Raw genomic sequence first — 27,814 nt, 5'->3', positions numbered from 1 at the left:
TCTGTACAACGAGAGTGTTATGATTAGTAGCCTAACTCGAAATGTTTTTATTCCCATTAACTTGTTAAATTCACATTAAATATGAACTCAGTCTTATTAAAAATATGTTATGGCATGTCACCCATATGTTAAGTAAATATACAGGTTTTTTATGTGTAGTTAATAGATTACATTATTAGGTTACTTTGACCATTGCCTAATAGATCACCATAATCTTTAAAAGTGAGAATCAAGATATTTCATAAAAATTCAGTTAATGCGTTTGGGAATGTTTTTAATAAAAAAAAAATAATAATAAAAGTGCCGTTGTGGCTGCCGTGTGTCACATTTTCTAAGTAGTATTTTTTTCTGCCCATTTTATGATCGCATTCCTCCAGTCATTGTTTGTTTTGGTTATGTGGTAGAGGATCGAATGTCCGTTTGTTGTGGTAATCTAAATTAAGTTGGTGGCGGTGTGCTGCTGGCCACAGTGTCTTTCTGAGTGTGACTCACAGCAGGCGACTGGCTTGGACGCAGCCTCCTCTGTGTAATGTTCTCCAAACTTGGCAGCTTAGGATGTCTGACTCCGTCCTCCAGACAAGCTCAATGTGCGTATGACTAAGGAAATGTGTTTAGAGCTTTAAACTGTCCTCTGATACTACAAAGCAAAATTTAGTAATTACCACGTTAAAGTAAAGCATATCTGAGTTTTTAATAATAAAACTTTAAATTATTACACACCTTGCTGAAAAAAAATTGCTTAAAGAGGTCATGTACTATAAAAACATCCTGTAAGTTTCAGAACTCAAAATGTTTTTATTGGTCTTAAAACAGCTCATATTGAAGCCAGTCTGGCAAAATTACTATGATTTGTACTGCTTATCGCAGAAGAAAATGTATGCCTGCTTCTACATCGCTGCATGTTTTTAGCCCCGCCCACTGATTCACGCATGTAGTGTAAACAAGAGAGGTGGACGCGGGTCTACACAGAAACCAAACAATCTATATTGGATCTGACATTAATGTTGCACCACACAAGTGTAAGTAACTATTTTTATTATATGGTCACTGTTGCTTTGTCTCTTATTACAGATGGTTTGATATGTACTGAGTATTTATGCTTTTGACCTAAGTCTCCTCGGCGTCCATCTACGAAGGATGTATGCAATCAAACATACATAACTGTTAGCCAGTCATAGTGGCGGACGTGTACTTCAGGGTCTACAATCTGCCATGTCTATTCAAACAGAGGGTTCTGATGAGGGCAATTATAAACAGGACAGAAAATATCCTGTTCTAAATTATGATGTTTTTTGATGTATCAAACCATCAGGAACATGTCCCCTTTAAACCAGCCTTACTAGAGATGAAGAAGATCTTTGCACGAACCCGATGGGACCCGACGCGTTCGGGCTTAATTTATATCATCTTACGCGGGCTCGGTCTTGCGCTCCAGTTTGCGAGGTAAACGAGCGGTCATGTGATGTGTTTCGATTAGCGCGAGAAAGATGCGAAAATGTAGCCTTATGCTGAGTAGGTGAAACGGAGGCTTGCCTCTGGCGATTATGTTTTGGTTGCACAAGCAACTAAAGAAAAGTCTGAGGTGTTGAAATGTTTTGACCGTGTTAATAATGAGTATAATGAGCCAGTGGGTTATATTGCTGGACGCACCATAAGTGAGTGCAGGAACGTGCTGAAGCCATCTACTGTGGATTCAATAATTTTCCTCCACAAAAACATGTAAGCTTATCCTAATCTCTGTGAGTAAAGGTTTTTCAAATGATAACTCAATATTCATTGAGTCTTAAATGACTTATTTTATTTCTTTATTCCTACTTCCAAGGGGTCTAGTCTACAAATCTGATCAGATCTTTCCAGTCATTCAAAACAAAAGCATGTTTGAATTTAGTATTAAGTAGGCCGCTAATAGAAATGCCAGCTTACTCGTTTATTACTCATTGCACTGACATGGATGTGGTCTAGTCTGTGCTGTCTGGACATACCCACTTCCTTTTTTCTAGCCTGAAGAATTTCCAGTGTTACTCCAGTGAGTAAAGAGACACCCAGCCATAACATGAGCTCTTCATCTTGTGTTGTCTTTTAGTAAATTTGAATAATCATCACTGCTGATCCAATGAACAGAGTGAAAATAGGGCAGACCAGATATTACAAATATAAGATATGATATTAAACATTTTAATAAATTACATACATACATTAATATACAAATTTGATCATGCTTCATTTCTGTGGTACATTGAGGTGAGGTGGCTGTATGGGTGGAGGCTCTGAGTGCGTAATGGGATTTTTAAAGGTAACTGAAAGCAGTGGGTTCAGCAATGTGCTGTAACTAGTTGCTAAGAGACAGAAGTAATTATTTCCCTTTTTTCTGTGGATGCGTTGTATGGAGATGGACAAAAAACTATTTAATGTCATGGGTTTATCAGTAACAAGTAAACCCAATATAATTTTTTGAAATTGGTTACACTTACAACTTCATTCAGAGGAATGACTGTGACTACTCGCAGCATATACTGCATACATAATGAGCCCAGTGGGCACAGAGTGAAACACTTTGTTCGACTTTCTGCTCCTTATCTCTTCTCTGAGGGAATCATTTAATTGGAACTTTGCTTGATGTAAAATCTCTAAGTTAGAAACATTACATGGGTTTTTTGCAGTAAGGTCAACAAAACTGCTTTGTCAGATGAGGTGCGATTTAGATTTTTATTTTTAATTAGGCAAACTGGTACTTCCTTGTAAGACTTGTGTGTGTGTGTGTGAGAGAGATTGATGTCCTTCACAAATAAGGCTAGTAGACTTTTTTTTTTTTTACTAAAACTAAACAGCGTGTATATATTTTTTTCAAATTGAAATATTTTCTTGAGAATGTTTGTTCTGTGACTTGCTGTAGTAAACATGCCAAATACTGCTGTTTCTGTGTCAATACCAGTATCTTCTCAGAACTTTAAGAGTTCAAGTTTGATTTAAAGGGATTTAAAGGGATGGAATATTACTTTAATATTTTTATATATTAATATTAAATAATACAGAAAAACTAATTTAATTTCTACATTAAATAATTTCCACAAAGTCCACAATGGTCATGTAAAACAACACACTTTTTCCTGAACAAAAGTTACCCATTTCGGAGCATGACTCTATAAATGAAAATGAGCTATTTCTTTTAGTGCCGAGTGCGGGACCTGAGCAGTATGACATCATTGATAATTGGGACTGTTTAGCTTTTTTTGGGGATTAAAAAAAAGAGTGAATGCATTTTTAAGGTGGTTGTGTCCACAAACTGCTCAGACTTATTTGCAAACACTATGTAAAAGTAAAAATTTAGCATCTGATGTCCCCTTTAAGAGGCGGGGCATAAACTTTTTGAACAGGATGATTTGGGATAAATTCTGCTTATTTTGTCTTTTTGGAAAATGTTAGTTTCTTCTATGGCTTCTGAAGGGCAGTACTAAATGGACAAATATGATATTGCAAAAACGTAATTAACAAAATCGGTTACAAGTAGGGACAACAATGAAGGGAGTCACTAACAAAGTTCACAGACTTTTTCCACAGCACTGTGAATGTTAAATGGGATGTGTTAAAGACAAGAAAGATCATAACTGTATGTTGTTAGCTTGAGCACATTGTGTTTTATGACCAGTTTATGCAGATAAACCACTAATCCTTTTCTTACCACTGTAACTTAATTGTTTATGTGGTAACTGTCCCTTTAGAGTTTCTATGTCCATTGGATATTTTCCTATCTCTCTTAAATGCCAGTCTGTGTCTATTTTTCCATTTCATGAAATTTTAGGATGGTGGTCCAATTACCACTGATGTATTTGTATTCTCTCCTGCTGTTTTTCTTTCTAAACATGCTATTATCTGCATCTCGATTCTTTTTAGCAAGCAGAAGAGATATTGTCAACAAAATTGCACTGTAATAAACCAAAAGGTTTATAAACACTAGAGAAGTGCAAGATATTCCTAAAAACATTGAGAACACGACTCTCTCAAGGATAATCTACAGGTGGATTTTCTTTTTTAATAAAAAGGTTATTACAAGGTACGGTTCAAGTTAGTTTAATGACATGACCTTCGGTAAAAATGATTAATTTCAACATTAACCAGAGACCACATTTGTCATAATAGTGAACATCATATGAAATACACCAATGAGGAACGTACATTCTTACATTCTCATGAATAAAACAGCAGGCGTCAAAGATGACACTAGATGTTAATACTGTATACAGCCTATGCAAAGACTTTAACATTGATTTTTAACTGCATTTGTCTCAAGAGACCATTGTGCTTTTATCCAGCTCGGCCTGTGATTTTTATCTACATGGTCTTTGTTGCCCTGGGTTAAGGAACTTATCAGCCATTTTAGAGGCATGGAAAATTGCATCAAGAGATAAAGTTGATGAAAGCAACAGTCTATGGGGAAGTGCGAAAGAGGAGGGATATATATGTGATATGATTCAAGCCAGTCTCTAAATGTAATGTTAGTTCTCTGACTGTTCTACAATGCAAACTGTAAAAATCAAAATCTCTTATTGTTTACTTACCCTCAAGTCCAAACAGCATTGGACCCCATTGACTTCTTCTGTGTGAACAAAAATAAATAAATAAACTGAGATTTCTCCACAAAAGAAAGTCATACAGGTTTGGAACAACAAACCGTGAAACAAACCAAACCCAACGGTTCACCCCTACTGTATGCATATATTCTCCCTGAAATCATGTGTTTTCCTTTAAAGAAAAGAGGTTTATTGCATCTCTCAGCTTATTTCAGTCTGAATTCACACACTGGTTTAATTGAGGCCTGTGGCTGCTCGAGGTTTGGCCGCTGCTGTCTCTGCAGGTTTGTGTCCTTGAATCTCCACAGCACTAGGCTTCAGACGGCGTCTGGGAGCTACGCTGACCGTCTTTTCTTCCTGTGTAACCCGGTTAACAGGACATGCTCAGTGATTTGAACTGATGTTGAGTTTAGGTCATGTTTACAGTTTGGCAACATCGATTTGTGTAGGCAACAACGTATATTAATTGAATACATTGCTAAATGTGGTTTCAAACTTTAGATGTGCAAGCTGCACCATTAGCAATTCTGGATAACTTGTGTCTGTACTGATTTAGCTCTTTGTGTAGTTGATAATGGAAAACGTTCTTTGGAAGTTTTGATAATGGCATGATAGATTTTATGAAAAACTGCAGTTGGCAGCCTAACTATTTAGAACATTTTTCTATTTATTATGCCCAATGTTTTTATGACCTTGTGTTGAGTTTGAAATGTAATATTTTATTGGCATGACAAACAATGTACAATCTTACTGAATTATTGAGAGACTTGAAAAAAAATAAATAAAATAAATGAAATATCTGTACTTCAAAAGATTAATTGATCACAGTATAGAACTGTATATTTGAGTGAATGAGGTGACAAGTGACCAGTCCCAGTGTTATGTTAAACATTCAACTTCACTTTTGCTCAAATGTTTAGGGTTGGTAAGATTTTTCTGTGTTTTTGAAAGAAGTCTCTTATGCTTAAGAACATAATTTCTTTGATCATGCCCCCGCCCACGACGATTTTTACAAAGCTCATCGTTCTGAAAAGCAAGGTGTACGCTAATTGGCCAGCTATCCAGTGCGTTCTGATTGGCTGTATGCCTCAAGTGCGTGCACTCAATCGCTGTAGCGCCTGGAGCCACCATGCTAGCCTTTAGCTTAGCACCATTCATTCCTTAGGATCCAAACAGGAATTAATTTAGAAGCTACCAAACACTTCCATGTTTTACCTATTTAAAGATGGTTACATGAGTAGTTACACAAGTAAGTATGGTAACACAAAATAAACGAAGGGATTCTTATCATTAGGAATTCATTCCTAACTAAGCTAAATGACAGCATATTGGTGCCACGTGCTCCAGTGATTGGGTGCACACACTGAGATCAGAGAGGTACGTATTCTTTTAAGTTGAGGGAAGAACATAGTGGAATATGGAAAAATGGTGGCGTTTTCCTTTAACAAGATAACTATTTAAATGTCTCCTAAACTAGGATCTCTTTATCTCTCTTTTCTGAATCAGGATTGCTGTGCTATTGTGAGCGATGTGTAAATCGGACATGCAACACAACTGGCCTGTGTTTTGCTGTCATTGCAAAGTCTGCCGGACAATTTGTGGCCCAGGAGAGTCAGTGCATTCAGCTGGATGATCTATACCCACGGGACAGGCCTTTCCAATGCGCCCCCTCCAACAACGGCAAACATCCGTTTTGCTGTGACACACACATGTGCAACAAGAACCCAAAGGTCAACCCAGGTGAGAGAACAATATGATCTTCAAAGATTGAGTCTCTATAACTTCATACTTGAATTATAGTGTGTGTTGCAGTATAATGCTTTTATAATGTCTTCAGATCTGGTGTCTCGTTGACTGTACAATGCTTGATTCAAATTTGTTTTTTTTTTTTGTTTTTTTTTTACCTTGAGCTCACAGATGCAAGACCCAATGTGTCAATACATTTTCCATGTCACTTGAATGAAAGATGCAGACCTTGGAGTGCACACTGGCTCTTGCGTCACAGATAGAGACATTTGGTAAAGAATATATAGCTCTCATGCTCTCCACTTCGCAATGATGATAGAGACATAAGTGCTTTGCTCTTTCAAGCCAGCTCTGTTGCTTAATTTGTTTCATTAGTTTGAGCCATGTTTCGATTAAAATCAATTGTGATTTGAAACTTAGCCTGCAGTAGTGCACCAGAGATGAATGACCGAATTACTAATATGTGACGCTGGACAACAAAACCAGTCTTAAGTTGCTGGGGTATATTTTTAGCAATAGCCAAAAAAACATTGTGTGGACCAAAATTGTAGGTTTTTCTTTTATGCCAAAAATCATTAGTGTAACGGGGCTGACGAGATGGGAGACATGCAGATCCATGTGCAAGCTTTTATTGGACATAGGCATGGTCATAACAAGCATGGGTCAAACAATGGCAAACAGGTATATAGAGGGCAAGACAAGAATAATCCTAGGACAAGCGAACAATATCCAGAGAAGTAGACAACAGGTGCAATCCAGTAACCAGAGCAAACATGTCAAATCACGAGAAGGAGGGCAGAGCAAGGAAAAGACTAGACTATGAAAACTATAAACTGACACAAGACTATGAAAACAAGAAACTAAAACAAGACAATCAATACAAACACGGAATGGCTTGGAATCACCGCTATCGCAATGAGAAGAATATATGCAGAACAATGCAGTGTTGTGTTCTTTTCTCATCCCAGATATGTAACATTGCAAGTTGTAAGGAGATTTTGTCTCTTATAGCCCAACTTTTTGCTCTTTCAGTTGCATAAATTGTGCATTTACATTCCATCTCCGTTATCACGAAACCCAAAACAGACAACAAAAACAGCTCCGATCATGGTGTTCTCCATTCACCTGTTGTTGACATATGTAAATTACGCAAATTAAAGATGCAGCTGTAAGCTGCCTCAATGGTCCTGTCCCAAAGGGCACCTCCGCTGTCTTCCTCTGAGTCCACACTTTCGTGACGTAATGCCACTTTGACTGTCGAGTAGAAGTTTGCTGTGGCGCTCGCTTCAGTGCGGGCTTGGCAGAAGTGCGTATTGAGGGCCCATAGCAGCCACAAAGGGGACGAAAGCACTATTCTGGAAGCTAAAATGATAAATGGGACACCCTTCAGTCTTGTGGAATTAACGGACACATATATGCGGCAGCCATTGTAAGTCTGCAAAACTAAAAGTGCACATGAAGTGTTCCATTTGGGACAGGGCCAAAGTTCCTGCTCCCGGTGTGAATGCAAGCAGGAAAATGGCCAGAGGGAGAAATATTTTCTCAAGGAACCACCCTGCTGGAGAGTCCCAGAACTAAGTTCCTAGAACTATGCGATGCAAAAGTCAAAAGAACATCTTTTAAAGTCTCTATCTTGTGGTGCCTATTAAAATGTAGCAAGGTTAATTTTTTTTTTTCGTGTGTGTGTGTGTGTGTATTGTCTAGAAAATGGTTTGAGTGGGACCAGTGCTGTAGTGTGAGCGATAGCTTTTATTACAAGGTAGATATTTTGTTGCATCGTGTTTAACAGCAATAATCAAAAAGCCTTCCTTTGTCCCAGAAAATATTTGAAGGCCCTTGTATGTAAGTAGATATGTCTGGAACTTAATACTTTTATTAAAAACTAAAATATGTCAATCCCGTATATCTTCTCCTTGATTGGGAACCACAAGTTTGCAGTCTACAAAGCATGTGTTTTGCTTCTTCCGGTTTCAGAGTTGCCTGATGCTGAAATTGACACTCTGAGTCCCATAGCCTTGGCCGCGGTTATTGCCATCCCCATCTGCGTGCTGAGCTTCATGCTGGTGCTTCTCTTCTACATGTGCCATAATCGCTTCACCATCCACCATCGTGTGCCAAGTGAGGAAGACCCCACTAAGGACCACCCGTTCCTCGCTGACGGCACCACACTGAAGGACCTCATCTATGACATGACCACTTCTGGATCAGGCTCAGGTATTTTACAGACCATACTATTAATAACATCTTGTTGTTCCCCTGTTATCTAAGATTTGGGCTGACCATTTTTCTATGTCACTTACTATGCAAAGATTCTCATATGTGTTCACAGGTTGTTTTGTTGTAATACCCGTCATAAACCCCAAAGTACGCTCAAGCCAATTTCATTTTCCATAACTTTGTTTTCAAAGCCCCTTGGGAACAATTGAGGATGTGTAAATTGACAGTTTAATGCTTTCTGTGTGCTATGAGCCTCAAGCCAAGCTAGTAATTTGGAATGACTAAAGCCTTTATCTTTAGTCAAGGATTTGAGTCCAGAAGCTGTGATGATTTTGTTTTGTACAAGCCAAGAAACACTGTACATTTGGCAGTGCGTCAGATGGAATATTTGTTTTTTAGCTTCTGGATGACTATCATGATCTCATATCAAACATTGTGTGTTGTATATTTCAAAGGTTCAAGGTTTGGCTGCTCTGTATGGCTCTGTTACCCCCCTACTGGCAGGGGCCGTAATTACACCACTATAGGGGCAAAAAGCATCTTTCTCCTCGTACAAGTAGACATTGTTGTGTATTCTGAAAAAAAATAATTACCAAGCAGTGTATGAAGTATGATTTGTCAGACTGAAATGGAATTACCTCACTGCCGTTTCTTGTCTTCTATAGGTTTGCCACTGCTAGTGCAGAGGACCATTGCCAGGACCATCATCCTCCAGGAGAGCATAGGGAAGGGCCGTTTTGGAGAGGTGTGGAGGGGCCGTTGGCGTGGAGAGGAGGTGGCAGTGAAGATCTTCTCCTCCAGAGAGGAGCGCTCTTGGTTCCGTGAGGCGGAAATCTACCAGACTGTCATGCTTCGTCATGAGAACATCCTGGGCTTCATTGCTGCAGACAACAAAGGTCAGACACCGCTGAAAGCAGTTCAGTTCCATTAAGTTGAACTTTGCTTTCCAATGTGTGTGTGTGTTTAGGTGGGTAGTGTTACACATCTCTATTTGTGGCGCCTTCAGTCAATTCTACAATATATAGTGATTTTAACAGTCAGGGGATCTAAAAGGATAACATGGAATTTTAAAAAGTTGTGATTTCCAGGCCTGGAAAAGTTGTGCAGTTAATTATTTCTAAAAATCATGTAAAATTTTCTGTACAATTTTCTATAAAAATATTTGTAGCATTGATTTCAATTATTATTAGTCTTTATTTTTTAGGTAATTTTTTTAATACTTCATATGCGCAAAAAGAAAAAAAAAAGACTTTATTCAACAAATTATTTTCTTCCATGCCTTTTTTCGACATGCATTCACGAGTAACACATTTAAGTTTTGTTTTCTTTGCACGCAAAAATTTCTCATGAATTCATAAAATATGATATGATTAAACCACTGACGTCTCATGGCATCACATTTTAACAATGTCTTTACCACCTTTCTGGGCCTCGAATGTGGTAGTTGCATTGCTGTATATGAAGGTTCAGAAAGTTCTCGGATTTCATCAAAAATATCTTAATTTGTGTTTTGAAGATGAACGAAGGTCTTATGGGTTTGGAATGACATGAAGGTTCGTAAATAATGAAATCATAAATAATTGTCGGGTGAACTAATCCTTTAAAAGTATTTGTTAAACTCCCTTAACAGTAATTAGAAACAATGGAAGATAATGAAAAAAGTCACTTAAATGTTTTGGTCAAATGGACCAGAAAAGTGTTAAGACTACCTGCTTAGCCAATTAAAAGGATAGTTCACCCAAAAACTACAATTCTGTCAGCATTTTCTCATCCCTCAAGTTCTTCTAAACCTGTATGAATTTATAACATAAAAAAATGAAAAGATATTTAAAAAAATATGGGTAAACAAACAGGTACAGTAGTGGTAGCCATTGACTTCCATACAGTAGTACAGAAAAGAATACAAAGGAAGTCAGAGGCTACTGTCAACTGTTTGGTTCCAAACATTCTTTAGAATAACTCTGTGTTCAACAGAAGAAAGATTTCATACATGATTGGAACAACATGAGCGTGAGTAAACGATGAAAGAAATGTCATTTTTGAGTGAACTGTCCTTTATATCAGTGATGGCTGTATCCATTCACAAATCTGATAGTTTTGCTAGTAAATAATAAGCATCTTTAAGCAACTTTAATCAAATAATAATTCGTAACCATTTTAGTTATGCCATTTATGCAATTAAAAGCATCAAAAAAGCCACGCAAAAAAGTATTCAGCCAAATTCTTGAAAATATTTTCCTATAAAGAAACTTAAAAGCTGCCAGATGTTGATAGAAGTTAAAAGCACATGTGCTTACACTCTCTTATCCCTCAAAGCGCAGAGCATTCAGTGGTTTCTCTCTCTGTGCATCTTAGATAACGGCACGTGGACTCAGCTCTGGCTGGTTTCTGATTACCATGAGCACGGCTCGCTCTTTGACTACCTGAACAGGTACACGGTCACAGTAGAGGGCATGATCAAGCTGTCTCTCTCCACCGCCAGTGGTCTGGTTCATCTACATATGGAGATTGTAGGCACTCAGGGTGAGTATCAATACACAGATCACTTTTCTTTTATCCTTCCTGAAACATAGCCATATTTACATAAAAATGCACAGATTTTAATAGAAATACTCTGTTCTAACACAAGTTCCCACAAAAATAATTGTGATGTTTTAAATGCAGTCAAGTAGATGGAAATAAAGGGACCAACAAAATGTATTGCTGTTAAAGAAAACTCCAGATGAAAGAGACCGCCCACAATCAAATAGAAGTCGTGTTTCATCCTGTACTGTTTTATGTTTAACCCTCAGGTAAGCCTGCAATTGCCCATCGTGATCTGAAATCCAAAAACATCTTAGTGAAGAAGAATGGTACCTGCTGCATTGCTGACCTTGGAATGGCTGTGCGCCACGACTCAGCCACAGACACAATTGATATTGCACCCAACCATAGAGTGGGCACTAAAAGGTCAGTAATTCGTCACTCTGCAGCATTCACAGCGACATGTCTCGATCCAGTCGACAGACACACGCTCTCCCACATTTGTATTCCATTGCACAGCGATACGGCTCCTAACTAGAGTGTTTGCTTGAGCTGAGGGCTTTGTGTTCCTGGGAATATTGATTTTGTGAAACACCCAATGATTACAGCTTGTGTGTGATCTGAAAGAGAGGGAGTCAGGCGCTAATGTGAGCCGTTTCGTATGAAAGCACTTTGCGCCTGTTTGTTGCTCTCACACCTTCTTCCCTGTCTACTCTGGATTGTTCTGTGAAGTAGAGGGTAAGAAAAGTCCAGAAATAAAAAAGGAAGTGACATAACAAGCACCCTTTATCCCTTTACCCACTCACAACTAAATAGAAGCTGTTGTAGACAGGTCAATAAGGTTTTTTTTTTTGCTACATTTGTTCAAAATGCAATTAAAACTTGATTACACATAATCTATGATAAACCTTCAATGACAAAACAATAAATTTCTTGGAAAAGAAGACCTTATTTAAGCAGTATGCTTTAAATATTAATATAATAAATATTTTTTGATTTTATTTATTATTATCTTTTGATTTCTTTTATGTAAAGTTATATATTTGTATTTATTTTTTGGTTTATTCATATTACAAATTAATACAAAAATGACTTGTTTACAACATTCTTTAATAAAAGTATAATGAAATCTCAAAAGGAATCTAGAAAATAATGGCAAAAAACTGCTTTCCTGCTTAATATTTAGAAATGAAGAACAAAACGACATAAAATAATACATAAATATATCATAAATATACAGTATCATGACTGTTTTTCAAGGTCATATATATATATATATATATATATATATATATATATATATATATATATATATATATATATATATATATATAGTAACACTTTGACTATTGCTAGCATATTTGATGTTTATTAGCATTCGAAAGCACATATTAATGCCTTATTCTGCATGATCATATTTTAGATCAGCCAGGGATCCAGACTTTTACCAAAAATATAAATTTGCGAGTGACATTTTTGCTGAGATTGCCACTGGCAGCTATATAAATTTACATGTTATGATTTAAAACTTCAATTTAATGCCTTTTCCCCTGATTGTTTGGTGACCACAATTTTTATGTTGGTATAACAGAACTGAGACAATGTTCATCAAAGTTTAGTGGAAAAACAGTTTCATCTCTTCTGAAAACCAGCGCTGGCGACACATCAGTTGTGGCATCACGCGAACCCTTCATATCATTTTCTTTACTTTTATAGTATGAAATAAATATGAATGGACATCAAAAGCTAGGCTGTTTTATAATATAGCATAGAGTACAACATACTGAAATGTCTTTGTTCATTCATTGTTTCAGACCGTGGAAAATGTGTAAAAATTTAATTATGGCAAATAACAATCCATTTACCACAGAATAACCATTAGGTGTCCATAAACTCATTAGTCACCTAGAAGAAAAAAAAAGCTATAAAGAGAAGCATTTTGCTAAATATGCGCTAAATTATGCGCTTTATTTTTACTTAACCTGTGGTGTGCATGATAGAGATAAAATTCAACACCTCCTATAAAATAGCATTTTACTAATAAAAAACAGACTGGAAGTTTGAAAAACATGTGACAACATTTAAAGGATGCATTGATGAGGAGCGCAAACTACACTCAATGGCCAAGTGATGCTGACATAGTTATGGTAAAGTAAATTCTCTGTAATAAACAATTCTTTGTGACTATATATAGTTTAGTTTACAGACATTCAGTTTCCACTTTAAGTGAACATTATTTTTCTAGACATCTACAAGATGGAATAAAATGCTGATAAGGACAAGAAAAGATGATACATAAATATGACATTATGACTGAAATGTTCAAGTGTTTAAAAAAATAATCATGTTTATTCTGTGGCACCTATTAAAATAATTCGGTACCTAATTTTGTTTCTCATAGGAGCCAATGGCTACTTAATTTATTTATTTTTTGTCTGGAGCCCTGGTTAAACAAGATAAATGCTGTGTGCTCAATTTCATGATATGTGTGCTATTAATTGCAATTAATCACACAAAAATGGCGTGATTCATCCAAATAAAATTTTTATCTACTTAAATACTCATTTTCATACCTATATACACATATATTTAAAGTAATAGACACATTTAAGAGGTCTGATAAAAAACATCCTGCAAGTTTCAGAACTCAAAAGTTTCTCATTAGTCTAAAAACAGCTTCTACCGAAACTTTGAGAGTGGAAGCACACTTCTCGGACCCCCTCAACAGGCCTGAGATCTTGAGATGTGTGCTGTGAAGGACAGTGCTGTAGGGACGCTACTCCTCCTGTGGTTACCACAAGAGTGTGTCACATCGAATCTACTGCTAGAAGCTCTCAGCGGTGCACCCATTCTCTTCTATACCCCCTGGACACTACATGCACACACACAAACACACACTTACCTTGACTACTGCTAAGTGTGACAGACTGTGACACCCACACACCGACATTCATATATTCCCGTATACAACTCCCACTACCATGTCCTGTTTTGATGATAACGGAATGTGATTTTTGAATGTCAAAGTGCTTCCTCACAGTCTTCTGTCCCCCTAGGACTCACTTGAGTGATGTCGTCTAGCTCCGTCTTAATGGTTTTCAAAGGAAGCCTGTGTTTTAGGCCACTGTACAACCCACAATACACCCACAGCAGCTGAACCGTTAAAGCTCCGCCTTCAGCATGCCTACCTTAGCAACTGTTGCCATCTGCCATATTATCCAACAAGTTTATATGTTTATATTTTATATGGCCCCCCTAGAAATTATTTTGAGTAAAATATCTCTTGAAGTATATTACCATTGATATTTTTTTTACAAATGAACACACCAGGGTGACTAGGAGCATCAAATTGTCCAGCCATGATTTCCTGTTCCACAGGATTATAAATATGAAGAACACAAAGGCCCAATAGCCCTTAATCATCCATCGCAAGGAGTAAAACCAAATAATATTGTTCTGATGTGCAGAACAAGATTATTGAGCTTCACAAAATAGAAAGTGACTGTAAGAAAAGAGCTAAAGCATTGAAAATCCCTATTTCCACTATCATTACAATAAATAAGGGGTTCCAATCAACTAAAGATGTTACAAATCTACCTGGAAGAGGACGTGTGTCTATATCATCCTGATGCAGGCCGAGGAGGAGAGTTTGAGTCGCTAAAGACTCTCCAAAGATCACAGCTGGAGAATTGCAGAGATTAGTTGAGCCTTGGAGTAAAAAAAAATAATCAAACAACCCCTACATCACCACATGTTGTTCAGGAGGGTTTCAAGAAAAATGATCCAAACTCCAAACTCCAGCATGTTCAGTTTCAGACACGACTGGAACTTCAAATGCCACTGGCTTCTATGGTCAGACGAAACTAAAAAAAGAGTTTTTCAGCAGCAAACCCACCAGATGGGTTTAGTTCAAACAGGGATAAAAAGTACCCCATGTCTAGGGTTAAATATACTGCTGGATCTTTAATGTTGTGGGCCAGTTTTTCTGCCGGAGGTCCTGGACATCTTGTTCAGATACATTGCATCATGGATTCTATCGAACACCAAAAGATCAAAAATCTAAACCTGACTGCCTCTGTTAGAAATCGCATAATGTGTCTGTGGTTGGATGTTACAACAGGAAAACAAACATCAAAATCAACACAAAAATGGGTCACTGTGCACAAAATGAACTGCCATGGCCGTCCCAGTCCTCTGACCTGAACCCTGTAGAAAATGAGTGTGGTGAACTGAAGAGAAGAAGCACCAACATGGAGCTGTGAATCTGACGGATCTGGAGAGATTCTGGATGAAGGAATGATCTCTGATCTCTTGTCAGATGTTCTCTAAACTCTTCAGGCATTGTAGTAGAAAACTCAGAGCTGTTATCTTAGGGAATGGACATTGTAATAATTGGCTGTCAATAATTTTGGCCAACATGAACTTGTTGAAAGATCAAAAGGATTTTTGAAAAAATGCAGATTTATTTTCACAGCCATCTTTTTTCTTTTTCTTTTCTTTTTTGCTGAAACTATCTCTTGTAACCACTATCTAATGAGATTTATCTCTCTATTCATTTGACTGTAATACTTAATTTTCTTGATTATGTTTCCCAGAAAATTGTTGCATATTTCACCAAAAGTCACGCTTCACAGAAAATGTGTAGTTCATTCCTGCAGGTTTTGTAAAGTTTGTGAAAATGAGCAAGTGCAGAAATCGAGTTAAGGGTGTAAATAATATTCTAATATCATCTGTCATGTTCACAGGTATATGGCCCCTGAGGTGCTGGATGACACTATTAACATGAAGCACTTCGAGTCTTTTAAAAGGGCAGACATCTATGCCTTGGGTCTGGTGTTTTGGGAAATTGCTCGCAGGTGTTCAATTGGAGGTACGACGCTGTGATAAATTATGATAATGACTGGATTTTTTTTTTAATGTAGTTTAATTTAAAAACAATTGCATTACAACATTTCTCGTTATTATTATTATCTGATTAGAATATAATTCATGTGTAATATGTTATATTGTATTATAATTAGAGCTGTCAAATGATTAATCGCATCCAAAATAAGTTTTTGTTTACATAATATGTGTGCATACTGTGTATATTATGTATAAATAAATACATATATTTGAGAATTTTTTTGTATATATTACATATATTTATATATAATATATAATATAAGAATAAAAATGTATATACATTTCAATATTTTTTAAATATATACAAATGTGTGTGTATTTATATGTACACAATAAATATACACAGCACACACACATATATTATGTAAACAAACTCTTTTATTTTGAATGCGATTAATTGTTTGACATCACTAATTATAATTCATCCCAGATTGATTTCAGGTTTTTGGATTTACTTTCTGTTACATATTAGATACAATACTCTTTTATTATAACAGTGTATATAAATATGCTCTTGTGGGCTACATTCTCTGTTCAGGCATCCATGAGGACTACCAGCTGCCCTACTATGACCTTGTACCATCTGATCCATCAATAGAGGACATGAAGCAGGTAGTGTGTGACCAAAAGCTTCGTGCCAACATCCCTAACAGGTGGCAGAGCTGCGAGGTGAGTGCTTCTTCAGCTTTATTCCTTTTTCTGTGGATGGTTTTGTTTGTAGATGATCTATTTGCCCCAAAGTGCCCATTTTCATCTTGTTGATCCATATTAAATTGCTTTTCCTCTGATTTCTTTCAAGCATTTGTTCTACACAATCATCTTAATTGGAGGTGGCACTCTGTTTTCACTCTATCTTGAAGCGTTTTTCACTGCTGTGAAAGGGAAGATTCGATTACATCCAATTTGCAGTCGTAAAAAGCCTCTAATCTAACTAAGCGTCTGCAGAGCTATCACAGCTTGCAAATGTAAAAGACACATTTCATGATAGCGCTGCCCAATATTAAAAGGCTGTTTTCTGATTTTCACATTTTGTGAGTGTTTTTTTGGGTGGGGGAGCAGATGCAGAGCTACAAGCTTATTAGATCAGACCTAAAATGACATGCTGGATTAAATACTGGGACCCGTGCTGTGAAAAAAATGTTTGGTCCCTATCTGATCATCTTAATTGTTATCAAATGTTTACATTGAATGTCATCAGACCTTCAACCAACCCACTTTTTTTATTGTTTATATATTTTGAAAAAAAAAATCCTTTAAATTTTATAGGCTTTTGTGATTTTTATTAGTTTTTATTTCCTTTTAGCTTTAATTTGGTTTTATTTCAGGTTTTATCATTTTAGTACTCCAGTTTAAACTAATTTAACTTAGCTGCCAAGGCAACGTTTATAATTTCCAGCAAGTTTTTCATCTAATTCTTATCTTGTTTCAGATTGATTTCAGTTAATAAAAACCTAGTTTTAGTTTAAGGGGACATATTATTAAGTCTCAGGTGTCCCTGCAATGCGTCTGTGAAGTCACAGCTCAAAATACCATACTGATCATTTATTATACCATTGAATTACCCTTTTAGGTGCAAAAACATGTTGTTTTTGAGTGTGTCTCTTTAAATGCAAATGAACTGCTAACCCTCTTCCTGAAGAGGGCGGAGCCTTTACAGCTCATGCTTCAGATATTCGAAATGGATCGATACCAACTGTTTGTGTTCCAACTTCATATCCAAAACATGCAAGTACCGCACTGAATTTTTGTGAAAGTTTTTAAATGGCCTTTCTGAAAGTGCTTGTTAGCTCACTGTACGGCTAATATGCTAAAGCTACCATTGCCTCTAACTGTATTCAGAGACTAGAGCTATGTCGTTACTTACTTTAAAGAAGCAATTAAGGTGTTTATGAATTATACAGATGGTAAGCTTTTTTGTGTTCAAAATTAAAATAACAACATGGCACTTGTGTTAACAAGCACATTCAGAAAGGTGATTTGAAAACATGAACAAAATAGAAAGTGAGGTTCTTGTGTGTGCTGAATATGGAGTTGGACCACGACAGTTGGTATTGATCCATTTCTGAGAATCAACTTCTGTGCAAGTCCTGCATTTTAATGGCATCGTTTGCAAAGCAGGGTCTATGCTAGGGCAGATTGTGCCCAGTCATGGACAGGTCTTGTCCCCATAAATATGTATAGGTAGATTACCTATTAGCGGCTGTTTCTATGGGTCGATACGTAAGCTGTCCACCATATCGGAGGACATATCGAGAGCAACATTCATGAGCAAGTTGCTGGTGCGTCTGCACTGCAACTGTATTTATATGCATGTATGAATATTTATATCTTCAGTAGACTTGAGTTAGTAAACAGGACAAAGCCATTAGCTAACAAGGAAAAGGCACTTTAGTTTAAAAACCTTTAATATTGAGTTCATATATTAAAAACACAAACCAATACATTCTTACATATGAAAAAAGTTAAAAGTATCGTTTACATAAGCTGTGGATACACATCAGTGTGCAAATACCTCATAAAAGTCAATTTTGCATAATAGGTCTGCTTTAACAGTAACAACACTGAAATTAATGCATAAATGTGACCCTTTGAGAATGAAAAAACAGTACATTTGTCATTTATGAAGAAAGTTCTATTACACCCTGTGTGGAAAAGGTAATTACCCCACAGAGTTAATAATTGTTTACGCTTCCATTAGCTGCAGTAACACGCTTCTTGTAGTTAGTGCTCAACACATACATTGATGTTTATATTTGACCATTTGGGAGCGTGCCTGAAACCCCAAGTATATTTTACTTTTCCTTGTTCTGTTCCGTCTTTAAGCTTACTAAAAGCTCCTTAGGGAACAGTCATGATCCACATATACACTCTTATATGACTGGCACTTTTCATGGTTTCACTGATTCTGATTTTAGGGAGCACACCGATTTACAGTAAAGGAACTTAATGCGGCACAATGATCAGTTTAGCTTGATTAGCATTTTCAGAATTTCGAGAATTAAAATGTTAGAATTAACTGCAATTAAAATTTGATTCATGGCGTGATAGCCTAGTGGGCAAGTACACCGAAATATAATGCTGTTGAGTTACACACGTTCACAGTTCGAATCTTTGATTGAGGACCTTTCCCGATCCGCACCTCCACCCCCAACTCTCTCTCTCTTCCTGCTTTGCTTCTTGTTGTATCATAATAAAAGCAAAACACCAAAAGTAAATCTTTAATATATATACAAGAAATTAAAAAAAATATATATATATTTTTTAAATTTCTAACTAGTCAGCTCGAAAATTTAACTACAACATGATTTAACCCTTTAAATGCCACCTCCAATTTTTAAATATAGAAGTGAAAGTGCACTAATCAGACTTAAGTAATTATAATTCATGGACTCTTTGGAATACAGACCTAATGTTGGACTCTTTTTAAAGAAGGAAATCTGCAGATTATTGCAGAAGTGAATTGCTCATCTCAAAATATGTTAAAATATTATTTGATTTCCTCAGAAAAAAAAGAAGGAAGCACTTAATTCAGCAGAGATAATAAACATGAGTAAGTCTCTTATTATTTATTTATATACTTGTACTAGTTTTCACATAACGTGTAAACATTTTACTAGTTAGACTTTTTCCAAATTATAATTCCTGACTAAATGTATAATCAAGTGAAACATTATGAAGTTTCAATAACAATTGAAATACTATACCATTTAAAAGCTTGATCTAAATAATATAAATGTAACAAATAAATGTAACTGTAACATATGTAACAGACAAAGCTGTTCTTTCAATTTATCCCCCCGAAAAAACAATATAAAAAAAAAATATATAAAATAAAATAAAAATATTCTCCACTCTTTTCAACATTAATAATAATCTATTGATATGAGCACAGAGATGTTTAGTTCTCTGGTGACAAGAAAAGTCATGATTGCCTCCAAAGGCAGCATTTGTTACAAAGAGACTTTCACTGATTCACTACTTAAAAAAGCCAAATCTGCAACCTTTAACACATTAAAAAATGCAAAAGTTTAAACACTATGCATGAAAAAAGTTTGTTTTTAGCAAACTCATTTTGATATTGATAACTGCTGATTTTGCACATTTATTTAATGTTTTGATTTATTAATTTAGAAAGAATGTCCTCAGTTTACTCTTATTTCTGAGAATATTTTCAGGTGGAAGAAGTTTCCATGGGCTATGCCTTCTGTACAAAATGTTCGGAGTGATTGCAGTAATTGTATAACATTTATGGTCTACTTGTATATGTTATGGAGTAACTAATAAATCTTAATTGGCGAAAGGATATTTTGAGTATAATACGTATTATAGTGTTAGGTATCTCATAGGTTTCTCACAGGTGTGTGTGCAATGGTGGAGCATATAATGGCGGTGTGTTGTCAGGTTCTAGTACTCATAAAATTTCTTCAAGATTAGCAGGTATGCCATCTCCAACTTTGAGAATGATTACAATATAAAATCATCAGATCACCTACTCCTACTTTAGAGGAACTTTATTTTCATGTTTCTGAAGTAGACTTGCTTTGGTTTGCAAGGATGAATGCTGTGCCCAGTCAAAAAAATATAATTAATTACCCTTTTTTTGACTTTGGATGTGACTTACATGTTGCTGATTGCTCATCGTTTTTGTTAAATACTGACAGTGTAATTAAGATGACACTCTGACATTCAGTCCTGATGAGACCCAAAGAACCTGCGCGCCTCGCTCTTTCTAAGTGCTGATTCACATGAATTTCCTTCTGAAGGTTCATCTGTTTCTAAAGCTTGTCAAACTGAGAGTTCACCTGAGTTAAAGTTTGTTTGGAGCGTTTTCTGTGTGCGCAGGTGTGTTTAATAGAAAGAGCTGTCTAGACGTTAATGTGTGATAAAAAGGACGAGAGAAGGCCATAGCAGATGCTTCATGCTCTCCGCATTAAAGACACAACTGAATGTCTAGCATTTTCAAAAGCAGCTATATACAATGTTTTTCAGATGATAAAAAAGAAAGAAAGAAAGAGATGGTTCTTTAAAGATGGTTCTTTGTGGAACCAAAAATGATTCTTCTGTGGCATCACTTGAAGAACCTATATTTTTAAGAGTGTATAGGGTCATAAAATTGACAAGCGAGACAATGGCTCTTGAATTAAAGAGTTTGAGGAGCCAAATGACTTGAGTTGAGAAATTACAACATTGCTTTATAAAGAGGGTTGTTCAGAAGTGCTTTAGTTCATTGAGGTCATAGCTTCTTACTTTAGCTTTTACCTAAAGTGACTGCTATGTTGAAGGGACATTTTGTTTTATTCAGTATGAAAATGTAATTTACATCAACTAGAGTGCTTTTTTAGTTGTATTTAGAATAGTGGTGTCAAACAATTAATCGCATCCAAAATAAGCGTGTTCTGTGTATATTTATTATTTACATATATATATATATATATATATATATATATATATATATGTATATATATATATATATATATATATATATATATATATATATATATACGTCTATATTTATATTCACATAATTTATATTATAAATATATTTCATATCTAAAAATACACATTTTCTGAATGATATACATTCATGTGTTTGTATTTATATATACATGATAAATGTATAGAATACACATACATATATTATGTAAAGTAAAACTTTTATTTTGGATGTGATTAATCGTTTGAAAGCATTAATTTAGAATAATTTTGTTCCAGTTTCATGCTGTCACTGTATTGATTGTAAGTGTATTTTTGTCATATAAATATCACTGTTTTGTAATACGTTTGTCAGTTGGAACATAAAAAATATTTATGCCTGCTGGAAAAAGGTTAAATATGTTGTTTAGCGTATGGTTCCAACACATTTCCCTTACAATCAATTCAACCTCATGTTAACCAATAATACATGTTTGTAGTGCCATTATTAATTTTTTTACAACAAAACTATGGTGATAATATAAACATTTTTATTTATATACTATTATCGCATTTAATAATATTTTAAATTAGACTTCAAATTTTATATTTTTAGTGATTTCTTTCAATTTCGTTATTCTAATGTGCTTTCGCCATTTTTAGTAGTTTTTCTATTTTTTCATTCTATTAAAATTTTGATCATTTTAGTACTTCAGCTTATTTTATTTTAATTAGCTTTATTCAGTTACCAAGGCAATTTTATTTTCTTATTTGAATGTTTATATTAATTCCAGCTTTATATCAATTGACAAAAATAACTGTTTATATAGTTTGCGTATTCGTTATCAGTACTCTCGTGAATATTTATCTTTAAAAACATGCAGTCATATCAACAACAGTAAATAGGCTGATGTAAATTTCAAAATTGTAATTATAGTAACAATTCCCAGTTCATTTTGATGTCACAATCACAAAAAAAATTATTTTTGCGATGACTTGCTCACTCAAGACAAATTCTTTTTCAATGCATATGGACGCACACAAAGATTACCCAGCTTTCACCAATGCCAAATGATGAAATGATTGGTAACTGCAATATATATATGGCCGGTAAAGCTCAGTAGTTTTAGCAGTCATTCTCTCTGTGCATGTACGCAAGAGATGCAAAAGAAGATTAGGGAATGTGTTTAGCATAGTAATTATACCTGTGATAGCATCTGTCTCCTCCTGCCTGCAGGCCCTGCGTGTGATGGCAAAGATCATGAGGGAATGCTGGTATGCCAACGGAGGTGCTCGCCTCACGGCGCTCCGTGTGAAAAAGTCTCTATCCCAGCTCAGTCAACAAGAAGGAATCAAGATCTAAAGCACAACTCTCATCATCTTTACACTGCCTGTCCTCTCCCTCCACGCATCTAGAGAGGACAGCGCGTGACCTACATCCGGTCTGGAGGTTTACTTCAATCAGGAATATCGAGGGACCAGAAAGGATTGGTGCTGTTTCACTGTTGTAAGACCATGAACAGATACCTCCTCATCATGCAAGAGCACCTCAGATAAACTTTACCAGCCATGCTTCATCTGGTGAGTCACCAAACAACAACCACAGATGGCCATTCGGTGTCATTGATGTGCTTTTCAAACTGGACTTGAGCCTTTTGGACTTGTTTCTGTATATAGCCTGTTGTCTGTAGATGTACATATCTGATTTGCTTGTATGCTCGTATATTCACGTCTAGATTAACACAGAAACAAATACTGTACATAATGACACGCTGCAGTGTTTGTCCCAGGAAGTGCCACTGCTCTGAATCAGTCCTGTTTACCATATTTGGTAAAAAAAAAAAAAAAAGGTATCTTTGTAGGTGCCAAGTCACTACGTCTCTTTACAACCGACATTGGATTTACACCAAGCACTTGTTTGCAAACAACTCATCAGTTGAAGAAAACACTGAAAGTAAAAAATGCTGATTGCTGTCGCAGCAACTCCAAAGAGTCACCTGATTATGTGGAAGTGGTTTCATAATGTGGATTGCGACTTCACCGTACTCTCTTTCCAGAGACCAAGAGCGAGCCTGAAGGGACCAGCCAGAAAACTGGGTTAGTCATCAAAAGCCATTTGTACAAAGGCCGCCTTAGCTACAGCACATCTATGTAACTGTAATAAGAATGTGTATGATTTAATGCATATTTGAATGGACGGTGCTTGGTTGCAATTCGATTATATTTTTCTGTAGCATTTACAGTTTTCATTCATGCACGTTCAGGGTTAGTTAACCCAAAAATGTCAATGATTGCTTACCCTCATAAGACCCATAACACCTTCGTTCCTCTTCAGAACACAAATTAAGACATTTTAGATGAAAACCAAGAGCTTTCTGTACATGCATAGACAGCAAGGGTCCTGCCACAATCAAGGCACGTAAGGACATCGTTGGACATGTGGTTCCATTAGTGGTTCCATAATTTAATAAAGAATATTTCTGTGTGCAAAGAAAACAAATGATGACTTTATTCAAGGATTTCTTCTCTTCTGGGACAGTCTTCTACCATTATCGACACATGCGCATTGTTTACCTCTGCTTATGAACAAGGTGAGGTGCGCGTCAGCAGCAACACGCGCATGCGTCGATAATGGCGGAGGACTGTCCCGACTGATGTGACGTGAACCGTTTTAACAATGTCCTTACTGCATTTCTGTGGTTTAATCGTGGTAGGACCCTTGCTGTCAGGGTCAGAGAGCTCTCAGATTTCATCAAAAATATCTTAATTTGTGTTCTGAAGATGAACAAAGCATAAGGAGTAATTATTGACTGAATCTTTCGGTGAACTATCTCTTTAAGAAAACATGGATATATGTAGCTCAGAAAGACACTAACTATGACCTATCTAATGTATTTAGCTCTGTGTATATAACCTGTACATGTTCCTCTGATTGACTTATCCAGTTTTGCGGTAAATGCTGTTTTTATGGAGCCGGATTCATTCAGATCAGCATATTGATTGTGTCCTCCTGCATATAGTTAAGCACTAGTCTTTGAGCCGCGTGAATCTCGTGGATGTATCATGTAACTCTGTGTGTCTGTATTTGGTCAAGCTAAGCAATAAGTGCTCCTTTAATTATTATTATTATTTTTTTCATTGCTGGAAGGTACGAGTGCTAAAAGTCAATGAATGTGATCTCAAAACTTTTTAGACAGTCAGTAGACATTTGAAAGAAATCTGTTATTATTTGGACAGCCAGATATAAAACCGAAAAACATCTTCTGGGGTGTTTTTAACAGTCCAGTCAGGAGGAAATCTCTGTGTACCAAAGACACTGTTTGAAGATGAGGATCTGAAGATGTTAACCAGGCTACTTTAAAGGGATCCTTCACCCAGAAATGAAAATTGTCATCAATTACTCACCCTCATGTAATTTCAAACTAATAAGATGTAAATACTTAAAGACTAACAATAAGACATATTACGATCTTTTTAATGAAATCTGAGAGATTCCAGTGCCTCCTTTGAAAGTCCATGAAACCAAAAGTTGAAAGGGTTAATGACCAGATTTAAAAGAAATGCATTGTGTTGTTCTTCATATTTTGAAGACATGAATTATGAGCATTTTTTACAAAGTCATTGAGCTTTGTGAAGTGTCATAGTTGCAGCAAAATGGACTAAATAGAATTTAGTTTTAATAAACATATCCTTATTTGTGTCAAAGATGAATAATTGATGACAGATTTTTTTCATAACTCCCCATCACTCTGGATTTCTGTTAAAAACACAATGCCAACAACCACCAGCAGCCTTCAGAACATTAGTCAAAGAATGAAACAAATGTCTAGATATTCACAACCTCACCAGCTCAGACATTTTCTAAAGAATCAGTTTTCTTAGTGTTTTGTTGTTGTTGTTGTTGTTGTTGTTTGTGGTCATTTACTTCAACTAAAGAGTCAGTTTACACATTTTATATACAGCGAGTGAAATAAGTATTAAACACATCACCATTTTTCTCAGTAAATATATTTCTAAAAGTGACATGAAAGATGTTGGTAACAATCCAAGTAATTCATCCATACAAAGGAAGCAAAGCATATAAATTCAGAAATTAAGTTCTGTGTAATGACCCAGGGGGAAAGTAATGAGCGCATGGAGAAAGGGAGGTGCAAAATGCATCGAAAGCCAAAAAACCAGCAGAAATCTACAGTATCAGTAATTAGAAAGCAATTTCCATTCAGTATTTTCAATTTGAGCTTAAAAGGGGGTCACACTACAATAGCACCAAACTGTTCTGCCACCCACAGTGGCATGAACTCGATGAATGAACGAGTTCCTGCTCAGAAAGGCAGGAAATGATGTGGGATGCAGCCAGGAACACTTACACTATGATATGCAATCTCACTGTGTTCTCCAGTGCATGATGCGAAACAAGTGCCTCGGTTTTATAAAGATTTCTGCAAAGTCACAAATGATTGGTGTTTCCAGTCCCCGAAAACCAGAATGAATCTGTATTTGCAACTATCTTCTGCATTTTAAACGTCATACCTTTGTTCTTCTTTGTTCATTCCAGGGTTATGGTTCATCAGCAGACAAATTTTGTTATTCACAGTCAGTTTCCTTTGTGTTTTAGTCATTCCAGACAGTCATTCTAGCCTTTTTATATCAAGTCCCTACTCTGTGGTTGGTGTAAATGCAGTGTGGGATTTTGATGACATTGAAGCTTCTAACAAGAGCTGGAACATCATTTAAAAAAAAAAACAGTGCAAAACAAAAAAAAAAACTCATGTCAGAGCATACCTCTTTGGACAAATATGATCATTTACCTCAGTGTACATAAGGGTTTGTTCATTTAGACGCGACGTTGATTTGTAAAAAGTGCTTGCAATGAGAAATGTTTGTATGTTTTATTTGTTTCATTGAAGAAATTGCAGATGATGATCGTATTCCAGTGCTCTAACTAATGTTTGAAACGCTTGGCAATCTCTGTAAATGCGAAAGATGTTTGAGTCTTATGTTATCATTTAGAGTGGAGCGTTCGCCAGACTGATCGAGGAAGTGTCCGATAAATCACTGTTAATGGATGAAGAGATGAACGCTCAAATGGTACTGAATATCTCTTTCTGTTTTTCAGTGTTAAACTTGTACATTTGAAATTCATAAATAGGTACTTATTTTACGTTGGATAATTTGGTGTGTTTTGAATGCTTCAGTGCACCACGTTGTCTCTTCAGTGTTCTTGTATGTACAGTATATCTGTAGTTTTATTTCAACAACTGAAAAGGGGAACAAATGATTTCCAAAGATGCCGATTTGGATTATGCATAAAAGCCCACATAGAAAAAGTCAGTACTTTTATTCAGCAAGGCTCCCTTAAACTGATCAATCTTTAATTTTTTTTAACACGAAATCTTATTGAAATATATGCAGCTATTTTAGACTTTAGAATCTTGAAAGGTTTATCAAGTGCCAAATCAGCATATTAAAATGATTTCTGAAGGATAATGTGGGGTTCACTGGCTGCTGCAAGTCTACGAACTCATTTGTTCTTTCTTTCACTATTTGTTAAAAGTCCACCTGCTGCTTTTTTCACAGCCATGGGCTTAATATACAGATGTGTTTTTAAAAAAATCTTACTCGTAATTTTCAGGCCGAGTGTGTTCAAATAGGGGTTTTCAAGGACCAGTGTGAATAAATCTGAATTTAAATTCAAGGAGACAAGGTAGTCTGTGCATGACCTGACGTTTTATTCACCTCTGAAACGAGGCGATTTGATCATTATGAAGCTCGAACACTCTCGTGCAGTGTAAGGTTCATTCATTCTTGAAGTAAGGTGAAAGAATAAATAAAAAAATGATTGGTTATTGCAAAGCAGTGTAGGCCTATTTGATTTCTCAGCCAATTAAAAGTAAGAGATAAGAAAAATAAAACTTGGTATTATATTTGATATTTCTTTCCCCCTCACTTCTGAATTGATGGCTACGCCCCTGACCTTCAACACAATACAACAATCAGGTGAAGGGAAGATTCAGGAGCAGAACAGATGGATCTCACGGCCAAAAGAAACAGCAGGTTTTATCCTTGAGAACACTGCTTCACATACCGTGCTTACACTTGGTTACAGTGTACACTTACATGACACTTCTTGAAAATTGTTCTTTGCAAACTTAAAAAAAAAAATATATATATATATATATATATATATATATATATATAATCTAATTAACTTGAATGAAGTATTACAGTTGTAGTGACAAGCAGGTACTGTAAGCAAGAATCAGACAAAGTGCTGAATACAAAACTTCCCTTGGTTGCTTCATCTAGAACATTTGTAGATTGAAAACACATTTCACGTCGTGTCTGTTCTCGGAGCCCACTTTACATTTATTGTTCGCTGTGTTTGTTTAGAAAGTGAAGAGACTGAACTCATCCACATTCTGGACCGTGGACAACTCTGCACT

The 27,814-nt window shown here is 36.0% G+C and overlaps 1 protein-coding gene across 1 annotated transcript in view; it reads left to right on the top strand.

The window, feature by feature from the left end:
* The window catches only part of LOC113045877 (TGF-beta receptor type-1-like), a 37,321-nt gene extending 10,097 nt beyond the window's left edge, over nt 1-27,224 (top strand). Inside the window, exons 2-9 of the mRNA XM_026206591.1 lie at nt 6,075-6,308; nt 8,289-8,528; nt 9,197-9,427; nt 10,887-11,054; nt 11,324-11,480; nt 15,800-15,924; nt 16,498-16,628; nt 22,609-27,224. Coding sequence (XP_026062376.1) covers nt 6,075-6,308; nt 8,289-8,528; nt 9,197-9,427; nt 10,887-11,054; nt 11,324-11,480; nt 15,800-15,924; nt 16,498-16,628; nt 22,609-22,734 — 1,412 coding nt within the window. The 3' untranslated portion in view covers nt 22,735-27,224. The remainder of the gene's footprint in view (nt 1-6,074; nt 6,309-8,288; nt 8,529-9,196; nt 9,428-10,886; nt 11,055-11,323; nt 11,481-15,799; nt 15,925-16,497; nt 16,629-22,608) is intronic.
* Nucleotides 27,225-27,814: the final 590 nt, after the last annotated feature.

Source organism: Carassius auratus, chromosome 27, assembly GCF_003368295.1.
Source record: "Carassius auratus strain Wakin chromosome 27, ASM336829v1, whole genome shotgun sequence".
NCBI classification, from domain to species: Eukaryota; Metazoa; Chordata; class Actinopteri; order Cypriniformes; family Cyprinidae; genus Carassius; species Carassius auratus.
This window is presented reverse-complemented; position numbering and strand designations above follow the sequence as displayed.